Raw genomic sequence first — 14,134 nt, 5'->3', positions numbered from 1 at the left:
CTTTTTCAATATACATTCATGCCTGCTTTGCATATTTAACTCACATTTATGGCCTCATCAGAGAGGAGAGGGCTCTGGGATTGGATGAAAGAAGGTGAAGGGATTAAGCAAAAAATCCTATATAATAAAGAGTTAATATGCTAATTAGACTGAACAGCAGAATGATTATCTGGACAACCTTCTGGATGAAGCAGGGGCTGTGAGGGCCGAGGCAGCCAGGGCTGCGAGGGCCGAGCCCCTTGCATGAATTTCATGCATCGGGTCTCTAATATTATATGTGTGTGTGTATCTCTCTGTGTGTGTATAAAACATTACAATAGGAAAACATTATATATAAATATTATATATAAAACATATATGTATATCACATAGACATAGACAAGAGTGTGGTGGTAGCTAATAGCCAGAGGGAAAGGGGGTTTGGGAGTATGTGGAGCTGGGCAATGTTGGGTGGTGGGGGCGAGGGGGCAAAAGGGAAGGATAGAGACTTTGCTTGGGGCAATGGGCTCACAATGCAGTGTGCATATGATGTTTTATTGAGTTGTACACTTGAAATGTATATGGTTCTGTGAACCAATGTCACCCCCAATAAATTCAATTAAAAAAAAATTAAAAACAATAATGGGGGCTTTAAATGACAAGATGCAAATAAGTGTTAAAAAACTATGTACAGTTGTTTACTTTTCTATGTAAATAATATTATTTTAAGCTGCATTCTCTGAGAGCACATAGATTTTTAAATTTATGGAGAAACTTGAAGTGTAGACGTCAGTGCACATAATTAACAAAAAAAAACAACAAAAAAAAAACAAAGTTCTGTAATGAATCCAGCATTGGTCCTGGTGCTTATAGGCGTGTCATTAACTCTGCCTACTTTTGAGAGCCCCTGTATGTTTAAACTCCTCTCCTTTGCGTTCTGATAGGCTAAACGTGCTTTATGTCCCTGTTTATTCTGATATCACTACTCAGAAGATAAAAATAAGACAAGAAAACACACACTCCCCCTACCACCAAGCTCACAGATCTGAGTCTTGAATGAGGACTAAGCCATCTGAGACAACATGTGTGGCTACCTGGAGTGTCTTAGTCCAGGCTACAGTATTACCACTAAGAGGCTGCCATCCTTGACCCTGTTTGAGACTTGAAAGAAAGAAGGTTTTTTCCTGCCTCTCCAAGGGCGTACTCTACTTATGAAAAATACAGGATCCTATCTCACTCCTGGATATTCACATTCTGGGTTAAGAGCTGATTATGAGTTTTAAAGGATGCTGTACTCTGTGTGGCATTAAGAACTGTATCACAGCTCTGGCCGGCGTGGCTTAGTTTGGTTGGGCATTATCCTGTGAACCAAAAGGTTGCAGGTTCGATTCCATCAGAGTCCATGCCCAAGAGTACATGCCCAAGTTTTGGGCTCGATCCCCATGGGAGCGTGTAGGAGGCAGACAATTGATCTGATCTCTCCTCCTCCTCCTCCTCCTCCTCCTCCTCCTCCTTCCCTCCCTCCCTTCTTCCCTCTCCCTTCCTCTCTCTCTAAAACAAAATCTATAAAATTAAAAAAGAACTGTATCACAATTAATGGCATTTAGAAAAAAAAATAATATAAAATTGTTCTCCTGGCCACAAAGATTTTTCACATCATTGCCAACTCTTCTATTTGGTTCTCTTGCTTTTTTCTACTCCCCTTTCAGCTGGATGCTATTGATTAAAACCAAAAAATTCTCATGACTCAGTCCCTGCAAATTGATACTCTCATGTAATATCTCTGCTGGGCCCAGTGCTAGGCAACAAAGGCAACCATCCATTAAAATGATGTCCAAATGGGGTATTTCAGAATTTTCAATCATCTCAAACCTCGGGTTAGTTGTCCTTAGAAACAGATAGCCTATTTCACAGCCCAGACTGGGATCATTAAGCATAAGCTTCTCTGCCTACCTCCCCTCCCACATACAGATCATGCTTTTCACATCATCCATTTCCTCCTCCAAAAATGTGAGGGGAAATTTTGCATGTTCTCCCAGTATTCCATTTGGTCTGCCACACAGATTTTGTGGTTTAGTAAGTATAATAACTTTTGTTCTTCAGCTGAAATTGAAAGTAATCTGAAGCAAAACAAAACTCCAATCCTCAAAAAATAAATAGCTTGCATTAATGAGGTGTTTTGGTAGCAAGAACCAGGGATTTATCTGGTATCCCTGGGAAAAAGGATATATATATTATTACTAGAGATAGAGATAGAGATAGAGATAGATATATTCAAACTGTAATCTAATAAACCCCAGAAACCAGTAGCATCTGGCTAGTATCTAATGGAAAAAGAGATCTTTCACTCTGCTTACCTCTGCCTATCATATACTAACTCTCGATCTATTGGCCAACATTCTCTAGTATAAATTCAAGAAAGAGAGACAATGCCATTGACTTAACTAGTTACTTTTGTCCCCATTGGACAAGGTCCTTCATGAAAAGCTATCATGGATTCTCTTTCCTATCTATACTCCTCTCAGGGGTCATTCCTTCACACACAAAGAAAACGCCAACAACCAACAGCTTCTTCTCTGAACTTTGAGCTTTAGAGAGAATAGTCTTAGTTACAAGGGGCCACTGGGCAGAGCAGGCACAGTGACTGTCCCAACAGGTACAACTGTGAAGCCATTGGAAATGTCAGGAACAATCAGAGCGAGTGTCCCCCATCTCCACATCACAAACAAAGGAGCCAGAGCTAGGATATGCAGACAGAATGCCAGAAATCCCCAGTGTTCCCTCATTCCTCCTTATGTATTCGGCATGGATACAGAGTGAGACATGACTATGTATGCTCCAATGTCTCAAAACATAGTTCACTTCCTTCCTATCTGGTTTCTCTTCAAGATTGAGAGAGTATGGGACCGAGATGCAGTTCCCAAGGTTCTTTTATCATTAAATGTTCTTGATGCTTTTTTAGTACTTTGCAAATTGTCATCTCATGGGTTATTGTATTTCCACAAATAAAGGTCAAAATTTTCCTTTGCCTTATCTTAACCATTGATACCTATGGAAATAAAGGCTTACAAAAAAAAAAAATCAAAAGCAGAACCTAGCGGAATTAGCGATCATGTTGTCCAACTTTCCCCAAATTAGAGAAGAAGATTCAAAGAAAACTGCAAAGTGAAATTTCTTCTTTCATTGTGAAAGTCTCCCATTTTTTTAAATGCAATTATAAAAACTAATCTGAACTAAACTGACTTGATAAAGTAATTTTTTTACAGGTGTAACAGCTTTAATAGGCCTGTACTTCCTAAATTGTGTGGACCAGTCACAATCACTACAATGTTTGAAAACTTAGTTGCTATTCTAAATTTCTGTAATAAGAAAATCTCTATTTTGAATTCTGTAAGTTACACTGAGAATTTGCCTAAATATCAAGTCAGGATATACCTTAGCTGCAAAATATATATATTTTGAACTCTTTGGAAGACTGTCAGTCTAAGGTTAAAAGCATTTGAAGTTTAATGTACCCATCCGGAGCACCAGAAATCATCAGTTTAAGAGATAAATAGTCCAAATAGTACTGTTTCACAACAGCTGTTATCCCCCAACAGCTATGTGCATCACTCAGTCCTCACTGGTATGCCTGATCCTGTTCAGTGCACCAAAGTGCTATATCCCAATTTAACAAGCAATGAGACTACAATAATTTACTATTTTTTAAAAAATATATTTTATTGATTTTTTTTTTACAGAGAGGAAGGGAGATGGTAAGAGAGTTAGAAACATTGATGAGAGAGAAGCATCGATCAGCTGCCTCCTGCACACCCCTAACTGGAGATGTGCCTGCAACCAAGGTACATGCCCTTTGTTATGCCCAGATTACAAAATCCCCATAGACAGACCACCAGGGAGCCGATCCCGATGCAAAAGCGAAGAGTCTTTATTCAAGCTGAGCTTGGTCCCTCTAGCCTCCTTACCGACACAGCGGCAGGATGAGAGATAGAGCCAGCCCCAAGAGAACAAAGATTATATAGGGCTAGTCATCTGGGTGGGCTTAGGTGAGTGGTGTGAGGGTTGTGGGTGGCAGTGATGATGTGTCCTCCCCCCATTACCCCTACACCCCAACTCATGCCCTCACCCCCGCGGTGTTTGTGTCCATTGGTTAGGCTTATATGCATGCATACAAATCCTTTGTTGATCTCTCCCCCTTACCCCCATCCTCCCCTACCTTTCCTCTGAGGTTTGACAGTCTGACCGATGCTTCTCTGTCTCTGGATCTGTTTTTGTTCATCAGTTTATGTTGTTCATTATATTCCATAAATGAGTGAGATCATGTGATATTTATCTTTCTCTGACTGGCTTATTTCACTTAGCTAAGATTTGGAGCCTTGAATTCTTGTTTGTCAGCAGAGTTAGGCACCTGTGATGACATTTACATGAGATTTGCTGACCTCTAGATGAATTCTGAAGACTTAAGATGTAACTGGGAAAACAGGAAAGATTGTGTGTTTTTTGAAAGCAAGTGCTAACTATGAAACAAGAGGAAAGGAAAAAAAAAGGAAAGAAAAATAATTCTAAAGTTGCTTCTTCTTAATCCCTATCTAATATTTCTTTTGTAGGATTTCAGGAGAGTTTACCTCATTTCAGCTTTCACAGAACCATAATTTGTACATTTGTTTTCCCTCTACCCCTCTACATGTAGTTTGCTATCTTTGGGGTTCTCACATCTTTATTTCTTTACTTAACTGGTAGTAACATTTCTGAAATAATATTTGCATATTATTATTCTATTTCCAGTGCTTTTCCTATGTTACTTCATTTGATCCTATCAACAATCCTGGTGGATGGCATGGTTTAGTCATCAATAGTGTTTTATAGGTGAAACAATTGATTCTCCTGCAGGCTAAATCAGTTTCTTGATATTGCAAGCAGAACTAATAAGTGAGCTCAGAGGGAACAAAATTGATTTCTTGCATAATGGATGTTCCTCCCTGGACCCAGCTAACTCAGACAGAAAAAAGAAAAATCCTGCATATGTAACTCTGAATGCTCTGGTAATCTCAGATAAATATGTGTTCATTAACTTTAGTGTCCTTAGACTAGTTAAAGGAATGTGGTAAGAAAATGTCTAAGTGCTTGTAGCTATGTTTCTTAAATTAGGGCTCCCTGCCCTCAAAGCACAAGGATTAACATGAGATATCCTGTTTTCGTATTTATTTTCTTTTAACCTTTTTGTTTTAACCTTTTAACCTTTCACTAGAATATCAAATTTTGTGTTCGCATATGTGTACATACACATTACATATGCAACAAAAATTATTAATTGCTTTCTTTTCCATGATAATCTTGAATTTTTAAAAACAAAAGTGCATAGAGAAGAACATTTTTTAAAATTATGTACCCAGAATGCATCAGAATTGATCATTCACTGAGTTCATTGTGGAATGGTAGTTTTTTTTGTTAAAAAATATGGGTTTGACTACTTATTGGTCCAGAAGGCGAAGAAGAAACTTTCCTCTACTCTCAAGGTTCTTTTGGCTGGTCTAATAATCAAATAAGCGTGATGGATTGACAAGAGAAAATAACTAAATTTAATCACATGCATGAGAGAGTCAGAGACAGAAAGGGAAATTGAGGTGCATGTGGAATCTGAGCTAAGGATGAGGTAATGCACCTTGAGGCAGAGGCAATTGCCAGAAGAGCACATGGTCAGTACTTATTAGTTTACCCTCCAATATAAATAGGTTAAAAAGTCATTTCTGGTTTTAACTCTTATCATGTGCCAGGCTCCTAATTTAAATTATTCTAGTTAAGAGGGGAGCAGAAGTTACTTTTGAGCCCACAGAGTCTTAGTTGCCTTCAATTCACAATCATCTGTGTAACACTGGGGCACATCTTAGGTGGCTCCTTCTGACCCCTTCAATAAATTTGTAACAACATAGGAATTACCTTTAAAAAAATTATATACATAGATAAAAACTGAAAGTTATTATTGATTCCTCTTTCCAAATTTAATTAAATAATTAATCAATTCGATTAAATCCTGCACTGGACAGCACGTAATAGAACATTCCCATAGTAGTTCTACTAGACAGCACTGCTATAAGGTATGGTTAGCATAACTTAAAATTATTTTTAAAAAAATATATTTTTATTGATTTCAGAGAGGAAGGAAGAGAGAGAGAGAGAAACGTCAATGATGAGAGAGAATCATGGATCAGCTACCTCCTGCACACCCTACCCAGGCATGTGCCCTGACTGGGAATCTAACTGTGACCTCCTGGTCAATGCTCAATCACTGACCCACACCGGCCAGGCAAATAGGAATTATCTTGACTGCATACTTTTAGGCTTAAGAGGGAGAAAGTACTGTTCTAACATTTTATAGATTATAAATTTAACATTAAACTATGACTTTTCTTCATTAAATAAAAGAAATTGTGATGAAGCTTTTTAATTCATTGTTACCTCTGAATAACTAACAGAGCCGAATACTCAGTGAGTAATGCCCAAAAAAGAAAAAAAAAGTAATGTGTTTATCACACATGACAAAATCCCTGCATTGAAAATGAAGTTTGAGAATTAGATGAAAAAAATTTGCTCATGGGGAGTGAGTCACTTCCATTTATACATGAAAGCAATATGGTAAAATAGGAATATTCTTATGCAAATTTCTTCACACAAAAAATAATCTTTTGAGCAATATTTCCCTGAAACTATTACAGAGACTGACCAGTAGAACAGGTATTCCATCAAACTGCCTGAGAAACTTCACTCAGTCACCGTTCAACAGCCATTAAGGGCATTTTTTCTCAATGGTTATTCTGACTGATTCAGGAAGCAGTGAAAAACTTTTGGCATTTATAGTCACATATTAACAGAAATGTGAGTTCAAAAATATTGTAATATTTCATCTACAAAAAATCAAATCTGCCTAGATGCTGAACTAGACATGGAAGACCAAAGCTGCAGGATTCAACTCAGTTTTCTGAATTGAGGGGTAATTATTATACTACACTGAGACTGATCAAATCCATTACCCATTGACACTCACATAGCTAAGGAAACCTGCTACTAGCAGGTGCTTCTAATGGTAAATTTAAGATATTTATATCATATAAAAAGGTGCATATGTTATGAATCAGATAAACATGAGTTGGAATTTTTGGTTACTACTTCCTGGATGATGTCACCTTTGGTATGCATTTCACCTCTCTTGGTCTTTCTTATCTATTATCAAAATAATTACACTTTCCTCTAAGAATGAAAGATTAACATAAGGCATTGTGTGCAGCCCTGCCAAAGGATATACACTCCCTTGGGGCAGAAATCTGAATTCTTTTCTTCACATCTATGCCCCAGCACAGAACATAGTGCCTAGCAGGGAGTTAGAAGCATTTCTCAAGACTGCCTAGCTTTCCCCTAGGAATTTAAGAATTGGATCCCTCCAGCTGCTGCTTTGGATCTGCAATACATGGATAATCCAGAGCATAATCCTGTTGATGCTGCAGTTAAACAAAATAAACCAAAAAGCTGTCACCTCACAGAGGCCTAAAACCTACTGCTCTCAGGGCACTGGTACCAACTTGAGTCATGTGTAATAGAACTGTTTGATTTGACCTATTAATCTGCCACCTGAGAGATGGGAGATGGATTTAGGTGAGAGTCTGTTCTAAAACTCTATAGGCTTATCATAAAGGTTTATCCTTCATCTCCATTCTTCCTATGTCTGAACTGTTGGGCAGTGTGTGAATACGGCATGAACATAGTTGAGATTTTGCGAGGGTGAATACACCAGAACTTAAGATTTCTGGTTCATAGGCCTATCTTCATAAGAAAGGAGCACATGCTATCGCATGAGAGCTTTTCAACCTAACACATAAAATACATATATGTTCAGTAAGTATTTGTTGAATGAATAAATGAATGAATGGAAGGTAGGGTCTCCATAAGTCATGATTAATAGTATACTTCTACCTTATTATCTTCATGTCTTTGCCAATAAAGAAAAAAACAAATGTTATATACTGTACCATATTTCCATAAATTCAAAGAACATTTTTAGAAACAACGAACACTGTGGAAATGAATAATGATCAGAGTCACATTTTAACTTCCTTAGCAAATTTTGACCTCGATTGATGATAATGGAAGAATTTGGAATTTACTCAAAAAAGTCCAATACTAGAACAAGATAAATGGGCTTGAAATTTTATAAAAGTGAGGGGACAATTATTAAACATTAGTGAACTACACTGCTAACATTGAGGACATGGCAGATTAGTTGTAAAACAGGCATTGCAGCTTTGATAGAAGCCTGCCCAGAAAAGCAGTGCTTCACTACAGGTAACATCCATTTCTCTTAGAAAATCTTAGCAAACATAGAATATAAAGAAACTGAGATAGACATCATACTTTTAAAAGTGAAAAATTGTAGGCATTCCCATTAATGTCAGGAAAAAAATAATGCCTTCTATATTGATAGTAAAGTTCTATATTTAGGCTTTGTTATATTGTTATTTTCCGTTTGAATAACAACAAATATAGCAATTCCAAAGAATTAAGAAAAAAAAAAAAAAAAAAAAAAGGGATAACAAGAGTTCAGTGAAATAAGTGGTTACAAGGTAAACATTCAAGACTCAGTAGTGAAAATAAAAAATTAAAGGAAAAACATTATATGATCATCTCAATAGATTCAGAAAAATGCAATTAATAAAATTTAGAATCACTCATTTTGAAAAGCTCTCTAGAAATAGAAAGGAATATCCATAACCTACAACTAAAAGCTTACAAAAAACATTATATTTAATGGTACAACATTGAAAATGTTTCCTTCATAATCAGGAACAAACTTTGCTGCCACCACTTCTATTTACCATTGAACTAGATGTTTTAGCAGTACAATGGGTGACAAAAACCTCCTTCATTACTTGCAGATTACATGACTGCAATCATTCAAATTTCAAAAAAATAAAAAGATATATTGTTAGAATTAATGAGTTAAAATTTTACTCATAGTATCAAATATTAGTTACAATAAAATTTTAAAATTTAAGAAATCTTCTGAAAAATCAAAAGACAAAATTACATATTGAAAGACACAGTGCATATTCAGAAAAATTACCTATAAAAACCAAACTAAAACATACCTTAGAAAAACTACTGGACTTCAAAGAAAAAGAAACCTTTTTAAGCTTCTAGGCAAAAAGAGGGAGTTCTTTATAAGAGAAAATAGCTCAGCATGTCATCAGAGTTTTGGATAGCAATTCTTTATTCCAGAAGAAAATGGAATAATATTTTGATGACACTCAAAACAATAAAGTGTAAGCCAAAAATGTTGTATTTAGCCAAATTGATTTTCAAGTATAAAGGCCCAGAGACAAATGATTATCAACACCCAAAACTCAGAAACTTGTAACCTTGGGCATTCATGAAGGATTTATGAGAATTAGATTCAGATAGTCAAAATGACTGAGAGATATGGACTGGTAGAGAGTTTAAGATTTAATGCTATTTAGAAGAGAGACTGCATAATATGTATAGTAGAAATACTACTGTATGATGTAAACACAATAGCGCTAAAAAAATGAAAGTGGAATAGGAAGCACATATGAAATGTAGAATAAGAAAAAAAAAGAAAAGTAGAATAAGCATAATGTTTGTTTTATAGTATTACCTGGGATAAACAGGACAACACTGCAAATTAGATACTGGAGGGGGGTACAAAGGAGATAAAGAATATTACATAAAGATATTTGTTATACCATTAGAATGCAGTTGCAAAGTTTCTTAAAACAACAATACAATTAACATTAAGAAGCAGAAACACTCCAAAACAAACCAAAAAGACCAGAGAATGAAAAACATTTCATATAAAATACTTGTATATTAGGTATAGTATAATAGTACGCAACTATTTTGTAAGATGGCTGAAAAAAATTCATAAATACATACAAAATTAAAATGATACAAGTTAAACTGCAATTTTTAATTTTTTTTTAAATATAAGGGGAAGGAAGGAAAAACAGAGAGAGTGCAGGATAGATGCTGGCTTCTTGAAATATATATTTTTTGTAGATTTAACTTCTGGAGCTATGTAAATATTTTAAATAATTCTAAATTAAAATTAAATTTTAAATTATCATCTTTAAAATAGAAAAAAATCTAAAATAAGTCAAAATCCAAGTTTATAATCACAGTTTTAAATTTCACTATGAGAGTTTATTTTATATCTGCTAACAACTCAAACTGTGAACTTGAAGTTTACAAAAAAAATATAAGGTTTAATAGCTGGGCTCCAAATAAAAATTGTTGGTTCTTGACTTTTTCCTCCACATCTAACAAACACAAGGAAACAAATCTTAAGTGAAATGAGTCCATTCAAGGGACTGTAACCCATTATCTTTTTTTTTTCATTTCTCTAGGAAAATAAAGGAAAGTCTGGAGTGTTTCCCTGTTAAGTTGAATAACTTGATCCACACGCTGGCACAAATGACAGCCATAAGCCCTGCCAAGTGTACTTCACAGAACTTTCCCCGGGAATCTTGTATGTTGAGTGCAACCAGGTCAATTCAAAGAGCGACAATTTTAAGGTTCAGCAACATGACTAGTCCTGTAAGTCTCAAGTCTGTCATCTTAACTTAAATATCATTTGCCTTCAGACTCCCCTTCACTATGCTACACATCCTTCCTTAAACCATGATTTTTGCTTTTACTATGCAAATGAAAAATCAGTTACATTTTGAGCAGAAGTCCCACTAAAGAGGATGTTCTAAGGACAAATCATAACAACCAGAGCTATTAGAAGAGAACCATCAAAGAGAACAGATCCTGCCCATGGTAGAATATGAAACAAGAGCTGATTGAAGTGTCTGCAAGAAGAGCAGAAATTGGGCGTCTGTTCCCAGCACATTAGATTCTTATTATTATAATACACTGTGTTTATATATAATTTTGCCATTACAAATTGCATCTCTCAACTTTTGTGATGATTTTTTATGCACAAAGACTCCTGCTTTGTTTAGTGACATGCAGTCAGATGTAGAAGGTATCACAGGTTGATATTGCTGTCCTTTGATTTTTGTCTATTTTTTGCAGCTGTATCTAATCCAGGTGACACACAGTAACAACGAAACCAGCCTGACAGAAAAATCATTTGAACAGTTTTCAAAGCTTCACAGCCAACTTCAGAAGCATTTTGCATCACTGACTCTCCCAGAGTAAGACTCTGTCCTCCAGTGTGTGCCTTCCGTACTTGTCCTTGAAAATACGGGAAAACGATGGTTATGGGAGTTCCTATTTGTAAGCAACACAGCAGCAAAGCCTGTATTGCTCTCAAAGTCCAAAAAGTATGCCTCATAAAACAGAACAAGGTTTTCAATTTTCTGTCTGCTTCCAGCCATTGATTTTGTAGAAAGAAAAATTGAGAACTAATTACCTTTTTTATCAGTTATTAAGAAAATTGGTTTTTTGAATTTTATCTTCTGGGATTTTTCTCTAAAATTAAAATTAAAAAATTAGAACTAAATTGGTCTACTCTTACAATAAGTAACTGCAATATATAGCTCTGATATATTTACTTGCTGTTCCAGAAGAAATTAAAATTTTAATATAGTAAAATCTTTCATAGTAAATTTAATATAGTAAATTTTAATATCAGAATTTATTAAAATCAACTCACTTTTGTTATCATTGTTGGCTTCGATTTGCACTATCTAAATTTAATTTGTTGCGATGTTCATTTTGATGCAACTGTGAAAACTATTGCTTCCATTCATGTTTTATTTGAAAAAAACATTAAATGTAAGCAAACTAAAAATATAATGAAAATAACTTCTGTCCCAAAAAACTTTCTAAAATTTAACATAACTAGCCAAACTTAGGTCATAGACTTCTGTGTACAACAAAAGTGTATCTTGACTTTTAAAGGGTGGACTTCCAAAAAGTATGATATTGGCACTTGGGTAAACCAAATGCAATTTCATCTAGACTCAAATTTTTAACTAAATGGTCCTTTAACAACGTGAATGGTCTTACCTTCCCTGGCATACTTTGTGCATATGTATTTTTAGTAGACTTTCAAGGTTGAATTCATTTTCAAAATATAAAGGTAAGCAGAGATACCAGTGGATGGACAGGTAGTGTGCACTATTGACAACTGAGTAGTTCACTGTTGGGGTCCAGCCCCAGCAGGTCCAGGGGTTCCCAAAGGTGTGGACAGAGCCGGTGAAGAAGGAATGACATGGAGACAGCATTCAGTTGGTCAGCAGTCTAGCCAGGTTCTCCAGCCAGGTTCTCTATTTACTGTCCCATTACATCTGTATTTATACCAGTTGATTTTAATCCTATCCATTCTATTCCAAAGGTTAGGGCGTTTGTTATCTCCATTCCAAGGTCACTACTCTATTGTTCTGTTAAGCTACAAGGAAGTAACTGAAGGAGATTATCCTAAGTAAAGATTATGTAGCTTAAGTGTTATTGTTCGTAGTTAAGGTGATTAACTACCCACCTGGCACTTAGTTAAGGAGTTTTACTGATTTATTCCCTTCCTTAGTCCTGTTAATCCCTAACTCCAGGGAAAAATCCCCACCTGGGGAAACAACCTTTCTTGGAGAGGTGACCTTGGTTAAAACACATAGCGCTAAGAAGGGGAGCAAACATATTAAGAACAGTATGCCATATACACCAGGTCCTTTGAAACATATGCTGTGCAGATGTTTCTTCTCTGCAGCAATTGTGTCAAGCAGCAAGGATGGACCGGCTTCCGGCAGTTCACATACTTGTAGATGTCACAGAAATTTTGAAATACAGATGCTTTAAATATCAGGAAGTCAACAAAATTAGAGTTAGAGCACATTCAAGAGACTGGGAGGAAAGGAATGTGGCTGTGGAAACTTCAAAGTAACATCAGCTTTACGAATTACTCCCCCCTCCCAAAAAAATAATCTAATAAAATAACTGAGAAAGAAAAGATGCTGGCAAAATTTCTGATTGGCTGCACATATTAAATTCAACATCGGTAGCTGCCATCATACCCTACTAAGAAATGATAAGTTAATTCATGTTGAAGAGCTTTCCTTTTTGGTATCAAAAGCTTCTCTGTTCTACTTTCGTATCTTTCCAATACATATTAGCATAACTTGTAAAACCTTAAAAGTGGTAATAATCTCTCTATGAGCCTCTCCTCAATTTTCAGCTTTAGTTAGGATTTGGCTTTGCTCAACAACTCCTGCCAGATGACAATGGTACTTAAATTGATTTTAAAACTATTCAAGCACTGTGTGGAGGGGAGGAACATCTAGTCCTATGTGCCCTGAACTATATCTGTATGCTAACAGTCCCAAAGGAGCTAAGGGTTACAGCAATGCATATAAATTAAGGATGAGGGCAAGATGTCCTCTGACTTCTAAATTCACTCAGAGAAACCGCATGAGAGTGAAGTAAACCTGATCTGGAAAGTATAATGAGAAATTTAGAATTGTGAGGAATAAAATTCAAATCGCTCACAGCATGCAATGGGGATCTTCACATTGGGCTATGTGTACCTCTGGGCTCCTTCCAAGAGTACAAGGGCTTGGAAATCTTTCTCAAAAGTAAATGGTCTTCTTTAAAATTAATCTGCTGAAGAAGGGCTGATTCCCTCTCCCTCTTCTACCTTCACCAATCATCCAACATCTTATTTGGGTACATTATCCTGGGCAGTAAAATAAATCTCTGGGGTCAAATACAGAGCAAATCAAAATACTGGTGTTGGCATGAGAAAATAAATTATCCTAATAACCAGGTATCCAATCTGTTTGCAAGTGAAGTGTTTTCTGATCTTTGGTCTGAACAAAATTAAGAGAGGAAATTAGGTCACTGTCAGATAAAAGATCATAAAAAATAATTTTAAGAACTGAATTATATGTTATATTTAGCATATAACTGAAAAGTAGCTCAAGTGAATATTACTATAGCTGAATTCCTCAATTCTCATGTACTTCTTTGTACACAGATTTTTTTTTAGTACATATATCTATCAAAACATCAACAAAGGCATAGAATTAATGTTGAACTCCATTTTATTCTAGCAATAAGGAAAATTTGTCCCTAAAAAAAAAAAATATTTATTAAAACCAACCCAAATTTTCTATCAAATGCATAGCTATAGCTTGGTTACTTGTGTATG

General features: G+C 35.7%; 1 protein-coding gene across 1 annotated transcript in view; it reads left to right on the top strand.

The window, feature by feature from the left end:
- PIK3C2G (phosphatidylinositol-4-phosphate 3-kinase catalytic subunit type 2 gamma) overlaps positions 1-14,134 on the top strand; it is a 242,508-nt gene that overhangs the window by 184,139 nt on the left and 44,235 nt on the right. Inside the window, exons 27-28 of the mRNA XM_015570075.1 lie at positions 10,353-10,581; positions 11,065-11,186. Of these exons, the coding sequence (XP_015425561.1) occupies positions 10,353-10,581; positions 11,065-11,186 (351 nt within the window). The remainder of the gene's footprint in view (positions 1-10,352; positions 10,582-11,064; positions 11,187-14,134) is intronic.

This window comes from Myotis davidii, unplaced genomic scaffold (assembly GCF_000327345.1).
Source record: "Myotis davidii unplaced genomic scaffold, ASM32734v1 scaffold346, whole genome shotgun sequence".
Classification (NCBI taxonomy): Eukaryota; Metazoa; Chordata; class Mammalia; order Chiroptera; family Vespertilionidae; genus Myotis; species Myotis davidii.
Note: the sequence above shows the minus strand (reverse complement) of the source record. Positions and strands in the feature narration are given on the sequence as shown.